Raw genomic sequence first — 26085 nt, forward strand, 5'->3', positions numbered from 1 at the left:
GTTTCCCTTTAACATAGAACACTAGCGACACATTGGTTTTGGGGTAAGTCAAAATGGAAAAGCACCATACCTGGACTTGTCCAATATGAAACAATGTTTTGGTTTTCCGTTCCAAAAAGTTTTCCATTGTGTGCACAATTGAACATGTCTCAGGCCTTTATTTGGATGGGATGTACAATGGGGGAACATTATGCTGATGGGAGACATAATTCAAATATTTTCATTCATACAAAAAAAAAGTATAGCATTGCTCTCCTTTTGCCTATGGGACAATCCATAGGTAAACAATATATTTTAAGGCTGAACAAAAACCTCTGTAAATCAATTGAGGGAAATACACACAAAATACTGACCATATACTACCCCTATGCTCTATAAAAGGGCTGTTCAATGTCTGTCCTGGAGGGCTGAAACACTTCTGGTTTTCATCCTCTCCTAATAGGAGACTAATTCAGACTTGGGACACCAGTTGAGTACAATTAACTTGGATTGTAGTTCTTTCCGTCAGCGGTGCCATTCACACCCAGTCCCTGCTACGGCTCTCAAAGACATGTATATGTCAGTTCAAGGCCTCAGCTCAGCAAATGTGCTGCACCGATTCAGTCATTTCAACATAATCTGTATTGAAAGAAAAACAAATATATTGACACTATCTATATCATCTAGAGATCAGTGGAACGGAGCCCAATAGGTGGAGGTATGGCCCATCAGAAAGAACTAGGGCTCCTTTTGGAATCCTCAACAGCATCCGGGATGGAGGGTGGCCAGTCCACATCTACAGACTGAGGAACGCACAGAGAGAGAAAGACTAAACTCATCAGAATCCTTTTGATTCACCTGCATTTTCAATCATAGTCCAGCAATTTTCTATATCGAAATATGCTTAACTATCCCTTTAAATTATGAATGTGAACTTTTCAACTGTCTTGCTATTTTTTATACAATAATCACTGTGCACAGTATCTTATTTTAATATCCCACAAAAAGGTAGATACATTTATTGTCAACTTTTTTAAATACCCACATCAACGTCCAGCTCTAGGATATCAGTCTCAGTCTTCAGCAGATCACACAGATTGGGCTTGGTGCGACCAAAGTCTCCGTGGACAAACTCCTTGATGTAACTGGGAACAGCTAAGGTACTGACATTGGGTGAGTCGTTCATGATAAAAAAAGAAGAAAATGTATTCATTTGTTATTGTGTGAGTGCGTAAGTATATCACTGTGAATGTCTCTCAACCTTAATACCTCCCTTTGTGTGTACGTGTGGGTTTGTGTATGACTATTCGTGTATCTCACTGTTTTGCTTCTCTCTGTATAAAGGATACGTCCCTGCCTGCGTGCGCAGCTTCAGGTGGAAGTGATGCGTGTCCAGGAAGCATGTACTCATGGTGTGGATGACCCGCTCTCTGACAGCCAGCGGCCTGCGATGCAACACTCTTAGTGGCGTCTTCTGAGCTAGCTTCAACTCCTATATGACCAAGCCAAAGATTATCAACACATACCGTAGGTAGGCAGAACTTTCATTTTAAGGTACTGTTTACACTGAATGAGCAAACCAAAGATTATAAAACGCATACCATAAAATAAACTACAACCAAGATGTTTAACCACTGTGATTGTATATGAAAATATAATGCCATTTAAAGATGGCATTGAACACTCACCTTGGTTTCCTCTAAGAACGTGATGTCGTCTTTGTCGATAGCTTTCTGGGTCCATATGAGGGCGGTGTACGACTTGGTCTTGTCCTCCTCACCCTCCTTCATGTGGCCCATAGCATCTCTACGCACACACAGAGTATGATCTGTCAGCATCATTCTTAGGTCTCTGGACAGAAGTGAGACACATTTCTCTACTGCGTTGCTCACCTGCTTACAATCTGTAGATCTCGTACTCTGATTTTGTCCGAGGACTGGTTGATGCTCTGTGAGAAGAAAAGATAGGGCTGTGGTCAATTCCTGTGTGTGTGACCCTGCAGAGACGCTGTGTGTGTGACCCTGCAGAGACGCTGTGTGTGTGACCCTGCAGAGACGCTGTGTGTGTGACCCTGCAGAGACGCTGTGTGTGTGACCCTGCAGAGACGCTGTGTGTGTGACCCTGCAGAGACGCTGTGTGTGTGACCCTGCAGAGACGCTGTGTGTGTGACCCTGCAGAGACGCTGTGTGTGTGACCCTGCAGAGACGCTGTGTGTGTGACCCTGCAGAGACGCTGTGTGTGTGACCCTGCAGAGACGCTGTGTGTGTGTGACCCTGCAGAGACGCTGTGTGTGTGACCCTGCAGAGACGCTGTGTGTGTGACCCTGCAGAGACGCTGTGTGTGTGTGTGTGTACCTCCTGCAGCTGTCGGACCTCTGCCTTATTGAACCTGGCTCTGTGAGGATTTAGCAGCTCCAGTGCAAACGGACGACCTGCCAATGGGGATAGAGACACCTCTTTACACCTCACATTGACGGAAACAAAGGCTGGGGATGTGTAAACATACATGCATGTTGTGTGTCTGACCATTTCCAAGCGTACGCACATCAACGTCCTCCCTTCCTGAGGAGGAGAAATTAAACCCTGCAAAGACCAGAGGGGAAAAGAGGAGAAAGACATTACTTGAGATACCAGATTCCTTCACCGGTGTATTCTTTTGGATCTGTCTTTCTCATTGACTTAGATAGACATTGGATCATTGCAGCTGTCCCATTATGGCATGGGCAGCGCCATTTAGGCCATCTCTTTTGAATTAGTACATTTTCTTCTAATACTACTTCTATGAATTGGCAAAAGAACAGAAAGGGTGCATACTGCTACCTGCAGTGTGTTTGAACAGGTATGAAGCCAAGGTTGCCGATTTCCTGCCACCTGAAGTTATGGCATGTTTGCTCACTAGTTTAAATTTTACCATTTAACTTGACTGAGAACACGTTCTCATTTACAGCAACGACCTGGGGAATAGTTACAGGGGAGAGGAAGGGGATGAATGAGCCAATTGTAAACTGGGGATGAATAGGTGACCGTGATGGTTTGAGGGCCAGATTGGGAATTTAGCCAGGACACCGGGGTTAACACCTCTACTCTTACGATAAGTGCCATGGGATCTTTAATGACCTCAAAGTCAGGACGCTAGTATAATTCATTGGCTGATCCCTTCTGATGACCTGGATGGAATCATGTGATTCTTCATTAACCCATAGGAAGTCTCAACCAGTTGACTACTTCAAAATGGTGAAAGTCCTCAACGGTGCTGCCCATGCTGAAACAGGCTTTTGGGCCCTCTATCTATCTCTATGGTCTATCTATCCCTAGGTAATAATGTGTAGAGCCTATGAGGTTCAGTCGGGAGAAAACATTTAGAATCAGAGCGAAACTAGGAGGTTCTACCTGAACTCATCCAATAAGAACACAGATTTTTGTTTCCCATTGCTACAGTGTGCCCTTCTGAACACCACCCAGTATACGCTCACCCTCAGCCCGGAAAGAGGAGAGGAGGGGTGCGGCGATTAGCTCCTCCACCGAGGACTCCATCCTCCTCTCTCCGTCAATCACCCAGGGGGTCTGGGGCAGGGTGCGGGAGAACTTGTTGTACCTCCCTAAAAAAACAGGGACAAACATAAAGGAGTCAAGTCAAACCCTTAAAAACAACTCTTCAGTATTGGTTTGTAAATAACTGAAAAATCCCAAGGCATGAAAAAAATTGAATCAAATTTTATTCGTCACATGCGCCGAATACAACAGGTGTAGGTAGACCTTACAGTGAAATGCTTACTTACGAGCCCCTAACCATGAAGGGTGAATCCTAACTTTTCCTTAAGTCCAACTTTTACTTAGCCACGCATTGATGTCAACGGAGGAATAAGTGAAATTTCGACTTACCTAATAGGATGTTAGGATTTGCCCCCAACTGAATACATTCCCGAAGTGAAATGACCCCACTCTTGATAATCTCAAAGCCCTCCTTTTGTTCAAATCATCCAAGAGGGATGTCATAAAGAACCTTACCCGCCACAAATACAGAAACGTGAAGACACTGGGCGTCTTGAGCAATGCATTTCCTCGCTGGTCGTGTAGGGGGACAGGGGAACTTTCTAGAGAGAGAAAATAAATATAATTACGCAATACATGCAGTTAGATTGTCAGTTTTCTCAAAAGAGTGAAGACAGAAAAAAGAAAAACGAGAATAACGTGACCACCTACTTTAGAAACTTCTCATCGGAAACCTTCTCGAGGGCTTTGACTACGGCCATTCTAGTGAAGACATTCTGTTGTGAGACAAACTAGAGATCAGAGACAAGACAGTAACACAGAAAGACTTGGAACGACAAAGAATGAGCAGCATGTCGCCATTGGTAACAAAAAAGCAATTGGACAAAAACATTTATGGAACTTATAAAAACCATTTATACCAACGACCCATTTTGCTCAAATGTCACGTGACATGGCTCCAATTGGCTTTTTCACTCACCTGTTTGTTCTTAGTTGGTCTGAAGCAGTCTGAACAGATGCCAGCCCTGATTGCAAGAATAAAGCAGAGAAGTAGAAAGTAGTTTCATAAAAATGCTACTCCACAATATTACATGTATTTTGCTGGCCTTTACACCTATAAAATCTATCCATCCATCTGGCTGTCTAGTCAATCTATTCATCTGGTCTATACCCTGAGGAGGAGTGTGCTTGGAGGACTTACAGGAAGTGGCAGTCTGAGTCCGTCTCTGGATGTGTGAACCCCACGCCCACCTCAAACTGTTCAGTTTGTCGACTGATCTGTGGGATAAAGAGGAAAATAAAACAGGAATAAACAAAAACAAATCAAGAATAAAAATACATTTCAGGAATGAATATAATTTTGTCACTTACATTTGATCTATTTGCCTTCATTTTACCAGGGTAAATTCACTAATAGAACACTCACATTACTAGCCTGAGTGCAAGTCTGTTTGTGCCGCCTCCCGGTCATGTTTTTCTTGTCAATTATAGCAATTGACTTGGCAAGACCACAAACAGATCTGGAACCAGGCTAGCTCATTACAGGTTATTGCTATAGATACAAGTAGTGCCTTGTACAGTAACTGTATGACAAGTTGTTTTTAACAGTGGTGTCCGACCCATCAGCAAGTGAGGCTACTGGATGGCTACTTCCGGGTCACTGGTCACTGACCTTGGTCACCACAGGTACGCCACCAAGCTCTTTGGACACCAGACCCTGCATGGTCCACTTGAAGGCCTCCTTCACCTGGATGACATCATCCTTATCGAGGCATATAGACTTCTCCCTGTTTAGTAACAAATTCAACGTAATTAAAGTATTAAAAACCCCTAAGGTAGAAATCGAATTAGCATAATACAAACATCCCCATAAAAGTCCGTTTAATCTAGAGATAATTTTTTTTTGCATTGGATGCGTCTCGTGGCAGAACTAGAGCTGTGTTTGTCACACCATGAGACTTAGGTCTTCTCAGAAAATCGTCTGAACGGTTTATTACTCTATGGAAAGATGACTCTCACGAACACGATGGTGTTCTCTGTTTTTCTCTACGACACCCCCACAAGCGTCTTGGGACTCGTCTGAAGTCGGTATAGCAACTTCTGTCTGTAGCGTTCGAACAGTTTGGGTTACACACTAATATGGGCGCGACTCTCACGAACATGTCGGTTGTTTTGGTCTAGGACGTCCACAGGCCTCAGACTTGTCTGAAGGTCCCCGGTACCAGTTGAAAAAAATGGATGGAAGTATACACTACTGTTCAAAAGTTTGGGGTCACTTAGAAATGTCCTTGCACATTTTTTTTGTCCATTAAAATAACAAAATTGGTCAGAAGGCAGAGTTGCAAAGAAAAAGCCATATCTCAGACTGGCCAATAAAAATAAAAGACTAAGATGGGCAAAAGAACACAGACACTGGACAGAGGAACTCTGCCTAGAAGGCCAGCATCCCAGAGTCGCCTCTTCACTGTTGACGTTGAGGCTGGAGTTTTGCGGGTACTATTTAATGAAGCTGCCAGTTGAGGACTTGTGAGGCGTCTGTTTCTCAAACTAGACACTCTAATGTACTTGTCCTCCTGCTCAGTTGTGTACCGGGGCATCCCACTCCTCTTTCTATTCTGGTTAGAGACAGTTTGCGCTGTTCTGTGAAGGGAGTAGTACACAGCGTTGTACGAGATCTTCAGTTTCTTGGCAATTTCTCACATGGAATAGCCTTCATTTCTCAGAACAAGAATAGACTGGTGAGTTTCAGAAGAAAGTCCTTTGTTTCTGGCCATTTTGAGCCTGTAATCGAACCCACAAATGCTGATGCTCCAGATACTCAACTAGTCTAAAAAAGGCTTCTTTAATCAGTGCAACAGTTTTCAGCTGTGCTAACATAATTGCAAAAGGGTTTTCTAATGCTCAATTAGCCTTTTAAAATGATCAACTTGGATTAGCTAACACAACGTGCCATTGGAACACAGGAGTGATGGTTGCTGATAATGGGCCTCTCTACACCTATGTAGATATTCCATTAAAAATCTGCCATTTCCAGCTACAATAGTCATTTACAACATTAACAATATCTACACTGTATTTCTTATCAATTTCATGCTATTTTAATGGGCAAAAAAATTGCTTTTCTTTCAAAAACAAGGACATTTCTAAGTGACCCTAAACTTTTGAACGGTAGTGCATATGGAGGCTGTTTAGTGCCAAAAATAACAAAAAAAAGAAATGTTGCCTGACCTTTCTTATCTCTCTCAGATACTAGACAGACTTCAGAACAAACTTCCATAAAAATAAAAAAAATTATTGGGGGGGGGGGGGAAACTATCTGTTGTTTCGCCCTCCCCTCCCCCGGCTTAGACATGACAGGTTATAAAAGGTAACGTGAAAGATGAGTGTTCATAATATAGTATGGAACACTGTAATATTTCAATGTGTTGTAGTGATGTGATGATACTTTGGGATTAGAATGATTGATTTATTTAACGGAAAGAAATTAGGCTAGATAGATGGACGCCACTCTGGTGAAGCGAACTTACCTCACTTCCTTCTTTACATGCAGCCAACAAGAGTGCTGTAGGGGTGTGGCAGAGAGAGAGGAGGGTACATGTTCAGAAACGTCCTGAGTAACATCCTGTCTGTTTACAAGCATCCGTCATGCACACCCTAATGGGGAACGCCACATCTGTAGAAACAATGGCTTTAGCGATTGCACTTTAGTCTACTCTAGTCTCTATACTAGACAGAAGCAGTACCACTAACTATGAGGTAACTACGCCCTCTAACGGCCAACCCAGGGACATGATACTGCATTATTGACAGTATAGTAGTCTCTCACTGCCACACATCACACTGTATAGAACTACTGGGGTCCAGGCTATACTGACTGTGTGGCTATGACAGAATCAACTGAGGTTGAAATAATCATACTTTTCTATTGAATGGAAGTTGTTTTGAGACAAACCATTTGAATATGTAAGCCAACACCCCCCTTGGCCGCCTTTCCTTCCAGTTCTCTGCTGCCAATGACTGGACGAATTGGAAAGAAAACCACTGAAGCTGGAGTCTTATATCTCCCTCTCTAACTTTAAGCATCAGCTGTCAGAGCAGCTTACCTATCATTGCACTACTACCTCATCCCCATATTGTTATTTATCCTCCTGTTCTTTTTCACCTCAGTATCTCTACTTGTACATCATCATCTGCACATCTATCACTCCAGTGTTAATGATAAATTGTAATTATTTTGCCTCTATGGACTATTTATTGCCTTACCTCCCTACTCTTCTACATTTACACACACTGTACATTGATTTTTTTTTTGTGCTATTGACTGTACATTTGTTTATGTGTAACTCTGTGTTGTTGTTTGTGTCGCACTGCTTTGCTTTATCTTGGCCAGGTCGCTGTTGTAAATGAGAACTTGTTCTCAACTGGCCTGTCTGGTTAAATAAAGGTGAAATAAAAAAAAATGTAAAAGCTGATAGGTACACAATTGCGTGACATCAGTTATCAGCCAAGGCCTACAATGTAACCACTGACCTCTCTGACAGACAGCTGGGCCGGCAGGGAGACAGACAGTACCATCGTGTCAAACTGGTAGTTTTTGGCCTTCACCACATCCGATATCTGCACACATACACAAAAACAGTGTCATGAATCCCCCCAAATTCCATTGTTGGTTCTGTCCTCCTAGGCCTCAAGCTGTGGTATTTGAGGCAGATTCTGGTAGACTGGAGCATTGACTGACGATGGTGATGATGGGGTATTTGATCACTAGGCAGGTACAAAGGTCTTTCTTTTCATTTTAATCTTCAAGGTTGTTTCCTAAATGGTACTCTATTCTCTATATAGTGCACTACTTTTGACCAGGGTGTCATTTGGGACACACGAAGACATACTTAGTCATAGGTATCATGTAAAACAACAGTGGCTCCGAATGCAATAGGATTAATAGTGACCAAGCACACCTTTATGGCATAGGCTTCATCACAGAACTCCTGTAGAACTCCCAGGCACACCGCACACACGTCCGCTGGCTTGGCGTCGCCTTCCTCCATCACCGTGGGAACCACGGCAGAGTCGCCTTCTGATTGGACGTCCGTCTCCGCGGCATCCATCTTAATTTTTTTACTAGGGGGGTCTTCTGTATGCTGCTCCAGCACGGCTGCATCTTGGCATTCGTTATTCTCTGAATCACTGATGAAAGCACAAAGCTCCTTTGCTGTATCCTGAGCATGACAAACAGAAAAACATTATTCAGCATCAAAGAATATATATTAAAATGTCTGCCAGCAGTTCAGTTCACCCAATATAAGACAGCAAGTTGGATCATGGGCACAATTATTCTAAAGGAGAATACCTAGGTTACCTACAAAGTAGCGTCTGCCACAGGCTTTCACGCAAAGCCTTAAGCCGAGACTACCTACAAAGAAGAATGTTGGAGCTACTTAACTGTCTTTGCACTTGAATCTCTGAAATGTCTGTATGTCTGTCCCTGCTTTAAGTGCAAAGACAATACAATGCAGCAAAAGCACTGACCTCATAAGACTGGCGGTAGGCTGACTGCACCCCCAAGCAGCAGAACCTCAGGACACAGCGGGCGCAGCATCCAGCTTCCAGCAACTTCTTCACTATTGGTCTATCTTTCTCCTTCAGGGGCAACATAATACAGCTGTAAAATGGACAGAGATCATCGATGAATGAGATCAGTAAGAAAGATGAAAGTACACTTATGTCTGGCAAATCTACTACAACAACTTAGCTGACAGAGTTCAGTAGAATCAGTACTACTATAGGTTATCTAAGAGTAATATAATATACACATCACAATGCTAATAACATATCACACACTGTAGGGTGAGGTTACAATCATTGATAGCTGCAGCAAAGCTTGCATGCACACTTTGCATTACAAAGATAGATATGGGGGCTATAATCTCTTAACTCAGAAGTAAAATCTCATCTGTACTACTGTACAATACTGGAAAGGGCTGCTTGCTCTGAGACCTGTGTACACATTGCTAGCACTAGGTCACACTCGCAGCCCTGTGTGGATGTTGATGCATTTGATGTTATGATGTGCTGCTAGCCTATGTAACTACAGTAGTTCGCTACTGTAGTTCTTAAGCTAGCTAGTTAGCTTTATCTGAGAACACAAATAAGCACAAGCTTACGAACCTACTCATATAACCTACCTTGAATGGCAAATTAATTACAGTATTTGTACGATTATCAAATGTCTATGTAGAGCAAGAACACAGTTCAGTCAAAGATGGTTTAGAAACTCTGTGGTTCAGTCATTTGGTTTCTCAGCATGCAGCAAATGTTACATGAACATGACTTCATCAGAAGTAGACACAACTAGTCGAATCAGATAGATTAATATATTGATGAGGGTGGATAATATCCTTTTGATCAACACCACAAGTCCCTTTAATTGTATACAATATCACTTCCAGTACCTGTATATGACTGTATATAAATATTCATTATTTAAAATGTACAAATAAAAGCTAGTTTGATGCACACAGTGAACTACTTGTCTCGTCTCATCCCAACATATAAAACCGCAAGGCAAATTGCTAGACATCTAAAACGTCATATCAAGGCGCCGTCGAAGTTGACAGAAGGGTCCTTTTTCTACAAGAGTCGAAACCGGTGGCTCTGGAAGGTTCTAGTCAGAGCGGGAGATAAATCCGAATCTCAACCCATCTGAAGTCGAGCAGCAGTTTCTGTGTTTTGGGGTACAGCTGTCCCCATCATAAGTATTTTAGTAAAATCTTCCGACGAAAATAAGCAATGGCTGCACCAAAGATGCCAAATGGTGGGATGAAAAACAAAGGACGAGGGGCATATGTAGACCGTGACAAGCCAGCACAGATTCGGTTCAGTAACATCTCCGCAGGAAAAGGTAAACTACAAATACAGCATTCGTATTGCATTGTTGGACGAATAACTGACCCTGGCCCTGACGGTTGTTTGTTACAGTGAGTTTCCATAGCATCAGCTGCTGCGACACTCCCTTTGCTAATGAATGGATGCTACTGCTGGCTCAGTATGGGCAGTGTAACCGTTAGCCACAAGTTGGTACCCAGTTAGCTAGCATGACTCCACAAGAATCTGTTACAGAGCAAATCATTATTCTTTACACCGTTCATGCAGCCCCAAACACTATTGTGATTGACATTAGTGCACTAGCTAACTAGTGACCAAGAATTGACCAAATGAACTGTCATGAACATGCATGTGTGCGCTTGTCTGCCTCTAGTCAAGCAGTAAACATTGTCTATAGAATGTATCCTACTGTTAGATGGGTAGGTCTTTGTGAAAGTAACACTTTTTTGGGGGTTGACAGCTGTCGCTGAATGCATCAGAACCAGCCTTGGCCCTAAGGGCATGGACAAAATGGTAATTAAATGTAACCATTTACATCAACTTCTCAACACCATCTCTCAAGGTTTGGTCATTTTTGTCTGTAACTAAAAGAGGAATTGATTCTTACAGATTCAGGATGGGAAGGGTGACGTGACCATCACCAACGACGGGGCCACCATCCTGAAACAGATGCAGGTGCTGCACCCTGCAGCCAAGATGGTAAGGTTCAAGAGAAAGGAGCTGGGGATATGTTCAAGTTTCTGTGCTGTCCTCTACAATTGTTGGGCCTCTGTGTCAATTTTATTTGCATTACTGCTCTAGCCATCACTAGCCGGTTACTCAACCCTGCACCTTAGAGGCTGCTGCTCTATATACATACAGTGCCTTAAGAAAGTATTCAGACCATTTGACTTTTTCCACATTTTGTTATGTTACAGCCTTATTCTATAATTTATTAAATATATTTGTTTTCAGCAGACTACACACAATTCCCCATATAATGACAAAGCGAAAACAGGTTTTTAGAAATGTCTGCAAATGTATAAAAAATAAACTGATACCTTACTCAGACCCTTTTCTATGATACTCCAAATTAATTTCAGGTGCATTCTGTTTCCTTTGATCATCCATGAGATGTTTCTACAACTTAAAGTCCACCTGTTGTAAATTAAATTCATTGGACATGATTTGGAAAAGCACACACCTGTCTATATAAGGTCCCACAGTTGACAGTGCATGTCCAAGCAAAAACCAAGCCGTGAGGTCGAAGGAATTGTGTCGAGACACAGATATGGGGAAAGGTACCAACACATTCTGCAGCATTGAAGGTTCCCGAGAACACAGTGGCCTCCATCATTCTTAAATGGAAGAAGTTTGGCACCACCAAGACTCTTCCTAGAACTGGGTTCCTGGCCAAACTGAGCAATTGGGGGAGAAGGGCCTTTGTCAGGGAGGTGACAAAGAACCCAATGGTCACTCTGACAGAGCTCTATAGTTCCTCTGTGGAGATGGGAGAACCTCCCAGAAGGACAACCATCTCTGCAGCACTCCACCAATCAGGCCTTTATTATAGTGGCCAGACGGAAGCCACTTCTCAGTAAAAGGCACATGACAACCCGCTTAGAGTTGTCCAGAAGGCACCTAAAGACTCAGACCATGAGAAACAAGATTCTCTGGTCTGATGAAACCAAGATTGAACTCTTTGGCCCAAATGCCAAGTGTCACGTCTAGAGGAAACTGTGACAGCATCATGCTATGGGCATGTTTTTCAGTGGCAGGGACTGGGAGGCAAAGATGAACAGAGCAAAGTACAGAGATCCTTGATGAAAACGTACTCCAGAGCACTCAGGACCTCAGACTGGGGCGATGGTTCACCTTCCAACAGGACAACGACCCTAAGCACACAGCCAAGACAACGCAGGAGTGGCTTCGGGACAAGTCTCTGAATGTCCTTGAGTGGCCCAGCCAGAGCCTGGACTTGAACCCGATCTAACTTCTCTGGAGAGATCTGAAAATGGCTGTGCAGCAACGCTCCCCATTCAAGATGACAGATATTGAGAGGATCTGCAGAGAAGAATGGGAGAAACTCACCAAATACAGGTGTCCTAAGTCTGTAGCGTCATACTCGAGGCTAATCGCTGCCAAAGATGCTTCAACAAAGTACTGAGTAAAATGGTTTGACTACTTATGTAAATGTCATATTTCAGTTTATTTGTAATACATTTGCAACAATTTATGTTTTTGCATTGTCATTATGGGGTATTGTGTATAGATTTGATAGGGAAAACGCCTTAATAAATTGTAACTTGTCAAATTGTGGAAAAGGTTAAGGGGTTTGAATCCGATACATATCTGAATCGGACGATATTAGTTAAATACCAACATCGGTATCGGACGATATCTAGTTTAACGCCGATGTGCAAAACCGATGTCAAAGCTGTCATGCATACCTATGATGTAATGACGCCACGAAAATTTTGCGCTGTACGTACAACACAGCATTCCTAAACTAGCCCACAATGTCTGCTGTGTGGCTCGAGCAGTCAAGCAGTCATTTGAAAGCGAAAGAACATTTCAGCAAGACAACTCAAAAGGTAAAATCCATTAAAGCCAAGATAATGGAATTAATTTCCCTTGACAATCAACCGTTCTGTCGTGGGTGATGTTGGCTTTCACCGACTGGTCAAGCACCGGTACACACTAAGTGCGCTGTTTTTCAGATGTTGCCCTACCGGAGTTACACAGTAATAGCGTCACTGCTATTAGCTTCACGACATGCATACTATGGATGCCGTTTGGGTCTTTGCGTGTAAAAAAAATATACAGTAGCACTGTCAAAGCTGTACAAAAGTCTGCAAACACCGGCCACAAACGATGTTTACAATACCGCGTTGGTAATAAAGCATTGTTTGTTTGACCGCAACTTCTGGAGTAATTAGCTTTAGCTTGTTACCTAGCAAGCACCCATACAACCAGCCTGAAAACAATGACCAGTAGGAACTGCATTAATTTTCATTTATTCTTATCAATGATTTAGAAATCCTTGTAAATATTAGCTAGGTTGCTACTTGTTGTTCACCTATTGAAATTGAACTTCACTTCATTGAAAATAAATAGCAAGCCAGCTACTTAACCCTGTTACCCATTGCTAACATTATTAGCAGCCAGCTAGCTTCATCTGGCTAGTGAGGCTCGACCAGACCGGGTTATGTGTTGTGAAGCTAGCCACAAGGATTAGGCACAATAGTGGAATTTGCGGTTTGCTTTCCAAAAAAAATTATCCAGATACTCAACTTGTCTAAGGCCAGTTGTATTGCTTATTTAATTAGCACAACAGTTTTCAGCTGTGCTAACATAATTGCAAAAAGGTTTAATGATCAATTAGCCTTTATAAATTGATCAACTTGGATTAGCTAACACAACGTGCCATTGGAACACAGGAGTGATGGTTGCTGATAATGGGCCTCTCTACGCCTATGTAGATATTCCATTAAAAATCAGCCGTTTCCAGCTACAAGTCATTTACAACTTTAACAATGTCTACACTGTTTCTGATCAATTTTATATTTTAATGGCCAAAAAAAATTGCCTCTTTCAAAAACAAGGACATTTCTAAGTGACCCCAGACTTTTGAACGGTAGTGTATGACTATCATCTGCATATAGATGTGACTTTGCTGGTTGCATCCCATTTCCCAAATCATTCATGAAAATTGAGAACACAGGAGCTTAAATGGAACCCTGGGGCACACCTCCTATTAATCTCCAGAAAGCTGAACTTGTGATTGTCAGTATATTCCCATTGTGTTCTGTCAGAAAGATGGTTCCTAAACCAATTTACTGCCCCTTCACTGAGACCAATGTTTGAGTCTAGCTAGCAACAATTCATTGTCAACTGAATCGAAGGCCTTCGTGGATTATTATCTAACAGAGCAGCATAATGTTGCTTTTTATCAAGTGCATTAATGATGTAATTTTCCACTGCCATAGCTGCAGTTGTGGTGCTGTGCCCCGATCTAAAGCCAGACTGAACCCTGCTCAGTATGTTCTTTTCAATTAAGAAGTTTAATTGAGTTCACTAGGGATTCATAGACTTTGGCCATGATAGGGAGTTTAGAGAGAGAGGACGATAGTTATTAGCATCTGAGGGATCTCCACCCTTTAGCAGTGGGAGGACATAAGCTGATTTCCAAATGCTGGGTATGGAATTGGTCAAGAGACAAGTTGAAAAGGTGAGCCACAGGTTCAATAGTAATACCAGCTGCTATCTTTAAGAGATAGGGGTCCAGGTTGTCTGGACCTGCAGACTTTTTAGTGTCTATAGCCTTTAGTGCTTTATAGACCGTAGTATAAGAAACAGGCTCAAAGTTAAAATGGTTCACGAGGGCCTATATCATAGTTGACTGTAACAGAGTTTACATTCGAGGCCTGGGCCCCACCATTATCAAAAACTGAACCAGCCGATATGAAGTGCTTGTTAAAAATCCCTACAATATGGGCTTTATCCACTTCATTAGAATCCATCATTAAATGGTCAGGAAGGCCAGAGGATACATTACAACCTGCCACTGATTTGATTAGCTTCCAGAACTTGGTAGGGTTGTTTAGGTTCTCTGTGACTGCATTTAAATAGTCACCTGATTTGGACTTCCTGATCAATCCTGTGCATTTGTTTCTTAGTGCTCTGAAGGAGGCCCAGTCAACAGGAACATTTATATGTTTAGCTTGAGCCCAAGAGATTTCTCTTTCTAATTAATTCTGCCAAGTTATCTGAAAACCAGGGCTTGTCCCTTCCACTGATTCTTAATGTCTTCACAGGGGCATGCTTATCACAAATCGACTAATATATAAAAATAGTTCCAGGCAGTGTCAACATCGGGAATCAGACTTAATATTGACAGTATGATATAGATCATGTAAGAACGCTTGCTCATCAAACTGTCTAAAATGTCTTAATTTTTTTTTTTTTACGGGTTTTGCTTTGGTCCTTTTTTTGTTGTCTGTATTTCCAACACAAGTAATTGCGTAGTGATTACTGAAATCCCAGTCGTTGTGCATTTGTGAGGGGTATTTGTTAGAATGTCCAATGGCGTTGATTTGTTAGGTGCTCTGGGATTCGGTCTTGTAGGCACATTTAATTGAGCGATATTCAGAGTCAGTTATTGTAAGAGTCTGATACAGATGTAAGCATGTCCCAGTTCAAATCTCCTAAAATATTGCATTCAGAGTCATTTAGCTTGTGCAGGACATCAGAGTTAAGTGCGTCCCCCGACGCCAAGGGCTGTCTGTCACAGCCGACTACAGTGATATGGGAGTCCTTATAAGGTCACTTTAACCGCAAGCCATTCAAAGTGTTTGGCTTTGGTAATCAAGGGGAATTTCAGAGGTGTTAAACTCGGATATCACATAACTTGCAACCCCTCCTCCTCTACTCATCCGATCCGTTCTAAAAACCATGTACCCATCGATAGAAATCAAGTTATTTAACACAGATTTCTTTAGCCAAGTTTCTGATAAAACCATTCCGTCTGCATTTGTCCTTTTGGCCCATATTCTAATCATGTCTATTTTGGGAAATAGTCTTCTGACATTAACATGCGAGAGGCCAAAACCTGCTCTGTTTTTAAAATCATGAGTCGGTAGAGATTGCATGGTATCTACCGGCCCAGGGATTGGGCGCACATTACCAGAGATCAACAATAAAAGCATAACAATATATGTGTTGCTCAATGCGTGAGGACTTGGTGGAGCCAGCACCAATGTCAGTTAATAAAACTAACAAGTCTTTCGACACAGAAAAAAGTCATTCAATAGTTTGAGATTTTGGAAGTATGCCATCAAGTGTAGGTCCAGTTGCGTTTGAGAGGTGTACAAATGTAATTGCAGAGAGACGAGTTCCTGGTGGTATTGCCATGATGGTCTCGGAGTGTTTGCAAATTGTAGGGCATAAGGCGGCTTTAATTCATTCAGCCTATTTAATCCAGGATGGCATTGAGTGAAGAGCAGGCACAGTAACAGATACAATGCCGGTTTTAGAGGTATTTCAGCACAGCTGTGCAACGACCCGTAGACGTTGTGTAGAACAACGTAGGTTTTCCCACGGTGCATTAGGTTTTCCAATTCAATAGCCGCTTCTCCGGTCCTAGCCTTCAGTGTGCACCTGTGCTCGCGTAGCAGGCCTTGCGTGCAGACATACGCTCCTGACTCGGCGAGCTCCAAATCCAGAAAGGTGTAGAAAAAAATAAAGGCCTTCTCAATCCGACATCTTTGTACAAGTAAAATAGACTGAGATCTAAAAATAATAGTTGTTATATACAGCATCCACCTTCACATCAAAATTATTTGCTTCTGTGATCAGGGTCATTAATGTAACTCCTCTCAAGGATCAGACATACAAATGGACAGACTGATTGGCTACCATCTTGGATTTGACAGTGATGCAAATATAGTTATGCCATACTTTTATTTTGAAGGCTAACCACAAAGTCCACTTGTTGCTAATCCTTATTGTGGCTAGCTTCACATAGATGGGTCCGATCATCATTAATTAAGAACTGTCTTTATAAATTAGTGTTCTTTTTAGATAGCTAGCTAACTATAGCGACAAACCATGTCGTTTTGCTATGTTTTTGGGGAAGAACGTTGTTTGCATCCATGAGCTAGCTAGCTTCTTTTTTTCTTTTTTTTGTTATGACCAGCACTGTAGGTGCGCGAGACAACTTCACCAGCATCATGGCATACGTATCGATGAATTGCTGTGACGCATGAAATGCGAGTGATGGTGTATTTACTACATAAAAAACAATGTATGCTTTAAATTGTGACATGCAGTCATATTCAGGTCCTGATTGCTCAACAAGCTTATTTGACATGTCAATTAGTGTTATTTGACACGTTAAATATTATCTTGTTTGACACGCATTGACCCAAACGACGTTCCGTAGAAATCCTGGTTGAGAATGAAACGGCTGAACAACGAAACGGCCAGTAAGTGAAAGAAATCTGTTTTAGTGGTAATGGGGACCTACGTAAATGCCAACAAAATAACTTTTTTTTTGTGTGTGTGACCTTTTATTTAACTGGGAAGTCAGTTTAGAACAAATTCTTATTTATGACTGCCAAACCCGGACGACGCTTGGCCAATTGTGCCCCGCGCTATGGGACTCCCAATCACGGCCGGATGTGATACAGCCTGGATGCAGTGCCTTCTATACCCTGACTACACCGCTTGCGTCGCGTGTACGAGCGTTGCAAAATAAATTGAGGAATATGTTATTCAATTATTGCACCCACACTGCTCGCGCGCACCAACGAGCGTCGGCGTTGCCAAGGGATAAAATAGAAGTCATTCCTATTTCTGACGCAGATCGCACTGCCTCTCCCATCTCATTGGTTTATAGAAGCAGGTACCCACGTGCCATCTCCTCATTAGTTATACCCACGTGGGTGATTGAAAGACAAACTGTTTTGCCGGTCGTCGTGGTAATACTATGAGTGTAGATGCCAATCACCATATAAGCTCAAAGATGAAAAAGCCTGGAAGGAGGAGAGATGACCAGAAACGATTCAGTTGACCGTTTTATATGTGGATTAATTGTTGGAGTAGAGGACCTTGTGCATTTCAATTAAATAACAACTCAATGTTTATCCCAGGACAAATTAGCTAGCAACAGCAAGCTAGCTAAATAGGACACATTAGCTAGCAAGTGCAAGCTAAATTGCCATACATGTTTAATGCTTTTCGACCTGTCCCCAAATTAATGTCATTGGTTCAGAGTTTGTTTTGATATTTTAACCTGCGTTTGGTGGAGTGGGACAAAATAAATGTATGCCCGATGGCACACGCGCGCAGCCGGTTTGGGTTCCGTGTTAGACCGCTGCGTCCGTCCGTCCGTGTAACTGTACTAGAATGCCTTAAAGGGCACTAAAATTAAGTGCATCACTAGTCTGAATATTTCTCGAATGCACTGTAGACATGGAATCACTAGCCACTTTAATAATCAAATTGGTTTTGGTCACATACAGATGTTGTAGCGAAATGTTTGAAGTAACACACAGGAGAGAAAATACTGCAGTGCACTAGTCACTAATGTTTACATACTGCTTTACTCATTTCGTATGCATTCTGTGTTTTAGTCAATGCCACTCCGACATTGCTCGTCCTAATATTTATATATATTAATTCCGTTTTTACTTTTAAGATTTGTGTGAATTGTTAGATACTACAGCACTGTTGGCGCTAGGAACACAAGCATTTCGCTACACTCGCAATGTGTTTTATGTGACCAATAAAATTTGATTTGAACATCCGGCAAGGGACTGTCATTTGAGCTATAATTCAACATTTCTTAAAGGTTATTTCTGAAAGGCACCTTTGGGACTTTCCTCTCTAGCTTCTGTCCCTTTAAGAGATCACCAATGTCAGGAGTTTGACGCTGTGTTTTGCCTGTTTGTCTTTCAGATGGTGGAGCTGTCCAAAGCACAGGATATTGAGGCTGGTGACGGCACAACCTCGGTGGTGGTGATTGCTGGTGCCCTGCTTGACGCATGCGGCAAGTTGCTTCAGAAGGGTAAGTGACGTGGTACCAATGGCATCGTTGATGATCTCCAGGACCAGGCTTGCTGACCACTGGATTACATGAACTCCTAGACCAGAATCTGTTCTGAGTCCCTGCTTCCTAAAGCTTTAATACTAACTGCCTGTCCTCTGCTTGTCAACCAGGTATCCACCCCACCACTATCTCTGAGTCGTTCCAGAAGGCGGTGGACAAGGGCGTCGAGGTGCTGACGGGCATGAGCCAGCCGGTGCTCCTGAGCGACCGCGAGACACTGCTGAACAGCGCCACCACCTCTCTGTGCTCCAAGGTGGTGTCGCAGTACTCCAGCCTGCTAGCGCCCATGAGCGTGGACGCCGTGATGCGCGTCATCGACCCGGCCACCGCCACCGGCGTGGACCTGCACGATATCCACATTGTCAAGAAGCTGGGGTGAGGAGGGAGGGGAAGGCTGGTGGGTCCAGATCATGCACTCAGTACTGTAAATTGTTCTGGATAGGAACATCTGCTAAAGGACTAAAATGTTAGGATTACAAACAGGGTTGTTTGACGTTTTGACTTCTGGGTCATGTTCATTAGGGCACGCAACAGGAAATGTTAAAACAGTTCCTTTTCTGCCATTAGGTGCGTAATGAACATGATCCAGCAGTAGACCGTAGGCTGCTAATGTAGGATCAGTGTCGTACTAATACCATACCTTTCCTAAGGCTTTTGACAGCTTCATACAGTTGAAAGTCAGTTTGGATAGGCACATTTTCACTCCCCAGTTCTCTCTCTGTGGGGACGTGGACATGTCTGATGTGCCAGATCAATCTCAGGCGGTCAATTAGCAGAATGGCTCCACTTTGCTTTCCCTGCCAGTCACCTTCTGACAAGCTAATGCAACAAACGTAATTGTGTAATCAGCAACAAAACCATACTGATGTCCTACTTGAGTGTTTATTCTTGTGCATGGATGGACACACATTAAACTGATCTTAATCGACAATGCAAATGATTGCAGTTTTTTTCTTAATTTTTTTTTATTTTGCCTTATGGTCAAGAACCTTTGTTTGGAATCAGCCAGGTAGAAACTACTGCCCTTAGATGTTCTACCCATAATGACCTGTGCGTTTCTCTGCAGAGGGACCATTGATGACTGTGAGCTGGTGGATGGCCTGGTGCTGACCCAGAAGGTGGTCAACTCCAGCGTGTCCCGTGTGGAGAAGGCCAAGATCGCCCTCATCCAGTTCTGCTTGTCCCCGCCGAAAACTGACGTAAGTCCATCACAATCGCTGACTGTTTGTCTCGGTGAAATTGGTTTCCATGTTCGTCAATGTCTGTGACGTTATGTTGGACGACTAGTATTTTATCTGTTACCCTTCTTACCCCTCAATCTTCACATTCTCTTACAATTGTTTTGTTATTCTGTCTCATAATTTTTTGTCCCTCATGTCGTAATCCAGATGGACAACCAGATAGTGGTGTCGGACTATGCCCAGATGGACCGTGTGCTGCGCGAGGAGCGCGCCTACATCCTCAACCTGGTCAAACAGATCAAGAAGGCTGGCTGCAACGTCCTGCTCATCCAGAAGTCCATCCTCAGGTAAAACCCGACGGCATTATCACTATCATGGCATTGCGTTACATCATCACCATAATGTCATCGAATCACTTTGTCTAATTGCTCTCACAATGTCTAGAAATGTATTTATGAGTGTAGTCAGAAAGCCAAGTATTAGCACTGTTACCATGGGTTCCTCTGTATATTATACTCTTCCCATAGGTGGTCCTCCTGTCTGCATGCTATCTTGATCACTGGATGACATGGTTTAAAAAATTGTTCCGTACTTCTTTCAGAGATGCTCTGAGCGATTTGGCCCTCCACTTCCTGAACAAGATGAAGATCATGGTGGTGAAGGAGATCGAGAGGGAGGACATTGAATTCATCTGCAAGGTTTAAAAAACACAAAAGAACATAATTGGTCTTTACTTTGTAGTTCATGGTATCCTGTTACAGCCAAAGGCTGACTTTTGAATCTGAATTCACTTTGTCCCCCACCTTGCACCCCTACAGACCATTGGCACCAAGCCCATTGCCCACATTGATCAGTTCCTTCCCGAGATGATGGGCACCGCCGAGCTGGCAGAGGAGGTCAGCCTGGATGGCTCTGGCAAGCTGGTCAAGGTATGCTAATTCACTTAAACTAATCTTAATCTGGCTCAATCTCTCCCAGGCTTGGATACGAGACTGCTTTCTTGCTGCCATCACATCTATGCAAGAAAATACTTATTCTAATGATAATACCCTTGGAATGTGTTAAGTGGTCATTGAAAACGGTGACGATTTTAGGCATTGCATGTAGCCTATGTGTATTCCAACCTCCATGAATGAAAAATGTAAAGTTCTTTGCTGTAAATGTTAATTGTAATATCGTTTTGAATGTTTTAGAAAAGCTTATTCTAAGATGACTTTGGCATGCGTCTGATTGCCATTTCCCATTGAAAGTCAATTAATGCTGTTTCTCTCTGGCCTGTTCCTCTCCATAGATCACAGGCTGCACCAGCCCCGGTAAGACGGTGAGCATCGTGGTGCGCGGATCCAACAAGCTGGTGATCGAGGAGGCGGAGCGCTCCATCCACGACGCTCTGTGTGTCATCCGCTGTCTGGTGAAGAAGAGGTATGGTACTGCAGCCACTCTGGTCAGCTGTCTGAGCAACAATAGCCTCTGTAGATGCATGCAGTGACGATGTGGAATAATTACATAGAAAAGTAAGCACAAGTCCCTCTAAGCTTTGCCCACTCGTTGCTGTCCGTGTCACAAGTGGCCATTTCCGGGGGACAGAGCAACCCTCTCTTCAACCTGGGCCAGGGACTTCATCCCTGGCTCTGGACCTGTTGAGAGGAACATACTACTCTGAAGGACTGCAACTACACCTAAAATGGCTGTGATGGATGTGCACTTTGTCCTTTTTAAACAGCTTAACAGACCTTGTGATCCCAATAGATCTTGAAACCGAACATTGATATTTCTGTTTTGATATCAACCATTTTGTCAGATCTAAAATGCCGCCTTATATAACAGGAGGGGAGGGGGGCACCAAAGTATCTACCAGCTTACCAGTCATTTCCAATAAACTATTTTCTATGCAGTCATTAAATTCCTTGTTTGGGTAACTTATGTACAGTACCATTCAGAAGTTTGGACTCATTCAAGGGTTATTTATTTTTACAATTTTTTACATGGTTGATGTCGTCACTATTATTCTACTATGAAATAACACATGGAATCATCTAGTAACCAAGAAAGTACATCTTAATATAATTTTTTGTTTTGTTTAACAAAGTAGCCACCCTTTGCCTTGACAGCTTTGCACACTCTTGGGATTCTCTCAACCAGTTTCATGAGGTAGTCACCTGGAATGCATTTCAATTAACAGGTGTGCCTTGTTTAAAAGTTAATTTGTGGAATTTCTTTCCTTTAATGCGTTTGAGCCAATCAGTTGTGTTGTGACAAGGTAGGGGTGGTATACAGAAGAAAAAATACCATATTACTCCATATTATGGCAAGAACAGCTCAAATAAGCAAAGAGACGACAGTCCACCATTTACTTTAAGGTCAGTCAATGTAGAACATTTCAAGAACTTTGAACGTTTCAAGTGCGGTCGCAAAAACCATCAAGCGCTATAATGAAACTGGCTCTCATGAGTACCGCCACAGGAAAGGAAGACCCAGAGTTATCTGCTGCAGAGGATAAGTTCATTAGCGTTACCAGCCTCAGAAATTGCAGCCCAAAAAAATGCTTCAGAGTTCAAGTAACAGACATCTCAACATCAACTGTTCAGAGGAGACTGTGAATCAGGCCATCATAGAATTGCTGCAAAGAAATCACTACTAAAGGACATCAATAAGAAGAGACTTGCTTGGGCCAAGAAACACGAGCAATGGACGTTAGACCGGTGGAAATCTGTCCTTTGGTCTGAGTCCAAATTTTAGGTTTTTGGTTCCAACCGCCGTGTCTTTGTGAGACGCAGAATAGGTGAACGGATGATCTCCGCATGTGTGGTTCCCACTGTGAAGCATGGAGGTGGTGTTGGGGTGCTTTGCAGGTGACACTCAGTGATTTTATTTAGAACACTTCACCAGCGTGGCTACCACAGCATTCTGCAGCGTTACGCCATCCCATCTGGTTTGGGCTTAGTGGGACTATCATTTGTTTTTCAACAGGACAATGACCCAACACACTTCCATTTGATTCACTATTTTGGTTACTACATGATTCCATATGTGTTATTTCATAGTTTTGATATCTTCAGTATTCTACAATGTAGAAAATAGTAAAACTAACTCTCAAATGAGTAAGTGTTTAAACTTTTGAACGGTTCTATATATTCGTGGGGGTCATCTCAATGCTCGTATCCTTCACTCAATCTGCACCTATCTGAAAATGTAGGATATGTTAGCACTATAGCCTAGAGCTGGGATGATAAACCAAAAATGCTACAACGTTTAAACTATCCGTTTTATAGGGGTAATACAAACTGTGGTTCACATAATGTTGTACATTTATTGTTAGCATATTAAGTCAATTTATTGCAATATGGATTTTTGTCCATATCGCCCAGCTCTACTACAGCCTAATTGATATTTGCTGTCACTAGTTTAACATCAGAATGGAGCAAAAGTCATTTTTGTTTAATCTCTTTCCCTTGACTGATGCCTTTTCTCTCCCTTTCAGGGCTCTGATCGCCGGTGGCGGCGCCCCTGAGATCGAGCTGGCCCTGCGTCTGGCTGAGTACTCCCGCACGCTGCCAGGCATGGAGGCTTACTGCGTGAGGGCCTACGCAGACGCCCTGGAGGTGGTGCCGTCCACACTGGCCGAGAACGCCGGCCTCAACCCCATCTCCACTGTCACAGAGCTCCGCAATAGGCACGCCCAAGGCGAGAAGACTGCCGGGATCAATGTCCGCAAGGTACGGCCCTGCCACGCTCTCCTAGATTCTGTTTGGTTTTATGCTTATTTTCACCCTGCCATAGTTGGTTCTCAGGATGCAATGTTGAACATTCAGATTTAGAACAAATGTGACTGTCTCGTGAGGCTAGAGTCACGCCTTGACAACACCTCATTGTCCTGGTGTGCTCGCAGTAAACTTATTTGCCTATTCATTGACTGTAGTCTCTTGTGGCCCAGCCATTCACCAGCTCGATACAGAAACTCAATTTTGACAGCTTGTCATTAAGATTTACATTACTGCAGTTGCGTACCAGATATGCGATTGTCTATTGTGGAATAGGGTATTGACTCATTTCCCCATTCCTCTCCCTCTCTCAGGGCGGTATCTCCAACATTCTAGAGGAGCTGGTGGTGCAGCCTCTGCTGGTGTCTGTCAGCGCTCTGACCCTCGCCACCGAGACGGTCCGCAGCATCCTCAAGATTGACGACGTGGTAAGAGACCAGACAACCCTCTGGTGTCACTAGTGGAGATCTGCCCTCTCATTCAACCTGCATTATATCTTGTATACCCATTTTAGTATGGAACACAGCAGCAGAAAAAACACTATATAAATTGCTCTAATAATTGAAAGCCCCCCTCCTTTCACTTAAACTGTGTCCTTATAAGGTAATAAGATGTTCCCCTTTCTTGCAGGTGAACACCCGATAAGGAGTTACGAGGAGATTTGTCGATGTAGCAAGAACCCAGCCTGTTACTGCACATGGTTGTGCCACAAGGAGTCATAGGACCGGCAGCTTGCTAAGACCCGTATGTCCAGAAGTCCTCTGTAGTTGACGCATTCTGTAATTTAATAAAACAGTTGTTTTTTGACACTCCATGTCTTGTTTTTGTTGTGTACTTCTTCCATGGGCTCCCTCAGCGACCGACCCCACTGACCAGCGGTTCATCTTTAAATCTCAGGCTAGTGTCATGACACCAACGGCATGGTGTTAACGGCAACTTTCCCCATATACACTACCGTTCAAAAGTTTGGGGTCACTTAGAAATGACCTTGTTTGAAAGAAAATAAAAATATTTTTTGTCCATTTTAAAATAACATCAAAATGATCAAAAATAGTATAGTCATTGTAAATGACTTGTAGCTGGAAAGAGCTTTTTATAAATTGAATATATACATAGGCTTATGGGAGGCCCATTATCAGCAACCATCACTCCTGTTCCAATGGCACTTTGTTAGCTAATCCAAGTTCATCATTTTAAAAGGCTAATTGATCATTAGAAAACCCTTGTTAGCACAGCTGAAAAATGTTGTGCAGATTTAAAGAATTAATAAAACTATCCTTTAGACTAGTATCTGGAGCATCAGCATTTGTGAGTTCGATTACAGGCTCAAAAAAGGCCAGAAACAAAACTTTCTTCTGAAACACGTCAGTCTATTCTTGATCTGAGAAATGAAGGCTATTCCATGTGAGAAATTGCCAAGAAACTGAAGATCTTGTACAGCGCTGTGTACCACTCCCTTCACAGAACAGTGCAAACTGGCTCTTACAGAGTAGTGGGAGGCCCCGGTGCACAACTGAGCAAGAGGAAAAGTACATCAGTGTCTAGTTTGAGAAACAGACGCCTCACAAGTCCTCAACTGGCAGCTTCATTAAATGGTACCCGCAAAACACCAGTCTCAATGTCAACAGTGAAGAGACGACTCCCGGATGCTGGCCTACTAGACAGCTCCAGTGTCGGTGTTCTTTTGCCCATTTTTTTTTTTTTTTTTTTTTTTTTATATATTTTTTTTATTGGCCAGTCAAAGACGTAGCTTTTTCTTTGCAACTTTGCCTAGAAGGCCAGTTAAAAATATAAATAATTCTCAGCTAAAAGTCAGAGGAACAGCACATAATAGCATCCCAATTCATAGGCCTACACTACAAATTTAACATTTTGACACATCTGGTTAGTAGGCTATATAATCAGTTAAATGTCAATAACATGGCCTAATATGATTACATTGATAAAATCACCAATGTCTCTGTTTATTTTTGTGTGTTGAGTGGAGAAAAACATCTTGCAATCAAAATAAAATGTTGGACTGGAAACGTCTCAAAAGAAAGGAGGGTGATGAAAATAGAAGTTCTAGGGAAGACTGGACAGATAAATAGGCATTCTTAACATATTTCTCCAACATCAAACCAGTGTCTTGTTTGGAATGCTGACATGCCTAGTTAAATAAAGGTGAAATAAAAAAATACAAAATAAATTGCTGTTTG

The 26085-nt window shown here is 42.6% G+C and overlaps 2 protein-coding genes and 1 non-coding gene across 4 annotated transcripts; 2 read left to right on the forward strand and 1 right to left on the reverse strand.

The window, feature by feature from the left end:
- Nucleotides 1–134: 134 nt before the first annotated feature.
- On the reverse strand, nt 135–10041 carry LOC115178758 (putative tRNA pseudouridine synthase Pus10). Of its 2 annotated transcripts, none has more exons than XM_029740046.1 (18): nt 9923–10041; nt 9000–9132; nt 8429–8689; nt 8001–8087; nt 6998–7032; nt 5143–5257; nt 4672–4748; nt 4450–4495; nt 4182–4246; nt 3987–4072; nt 3452–3577; nt 2505–2561; nt 2334–2410; nt 1872–1927; nt 1668–1785; nt 1329–1471; nt 1025–1124; nt 135–782 (listed from the first exon to the last, which is right to left on the reverse strand). In XM_029740046.1, exons 2-18 carry the CDS (start codon nt 9123–9125, stop codon nt 708–710), a joined length of 1650 nt encoding a protein of 549 aa, XP_029595906.1. In that variant the 5' UTR covers nt 9126–9132; nt 9923–10041; the 3' UTR covers nt 135–707. The 2 variants fall into 2 exon arrangements, with proteins under 2 accessions (XP_029595906.1, XP_029595907.1); XM_029740047.1 differs by lacking the exon at nt 9923–10041 and adding an exon at nt 9656–9793.
- A 19-nt stretch (nt 10042–10060) lies between these two features.
- LOC115178759 (T-complex protein 1 subunit delta) lies at nt 10061–24701 on the forward strand. Its single transcript, XM_029740049.1, has 13 exons — nt 10061–10371; nt 10816–10868; nt 10965–11054; nt 18795–18903; nt 19056–19320; nt 20012–20144; nt 20334–20473; nt 20728–20824; nt 20945–21055; nt 21418–21548; nt 23608–23842; nt 24202–24315; nt 24518–24701. The coding sequence occupies exons 1-13, from the start codon at nt 10260–10262 to the stop codon at nt 24530–24532; spliced, it is 1605 nt and encodes a 534-aa protein (XP_029595909.1). The 5' UTR covers nt 10061–10259; the 3' UTR covers nt 24533–24701.
- On the forward strand, nt 21664–21781 carry LOC115179053 (small nucleolar RNA SNORA26). Its single transcript, XR_003872816.1, has one exon. It is a non-coding gene; the product is annotated as a small nucleolar RNA SNORA26 (small nucleolar RNA).
- Nucleotides 24702–26085: the final 1384 nt, after the last annotated feature.

This window comes from Salmo trutta, chromosome 38 (assembly GCF_901001165.1).
Source record: "Salmo trutta chromosome 38, fSalTru1.1, whole genome shotgun sequence".
Taxonomy (NCBI): domain Eukaryota; kingdom Metazoa; phylum Chordata; class Actinopteri; order Salmoniformes; family Salmonidae; genus Salmo; species Salmo trutta.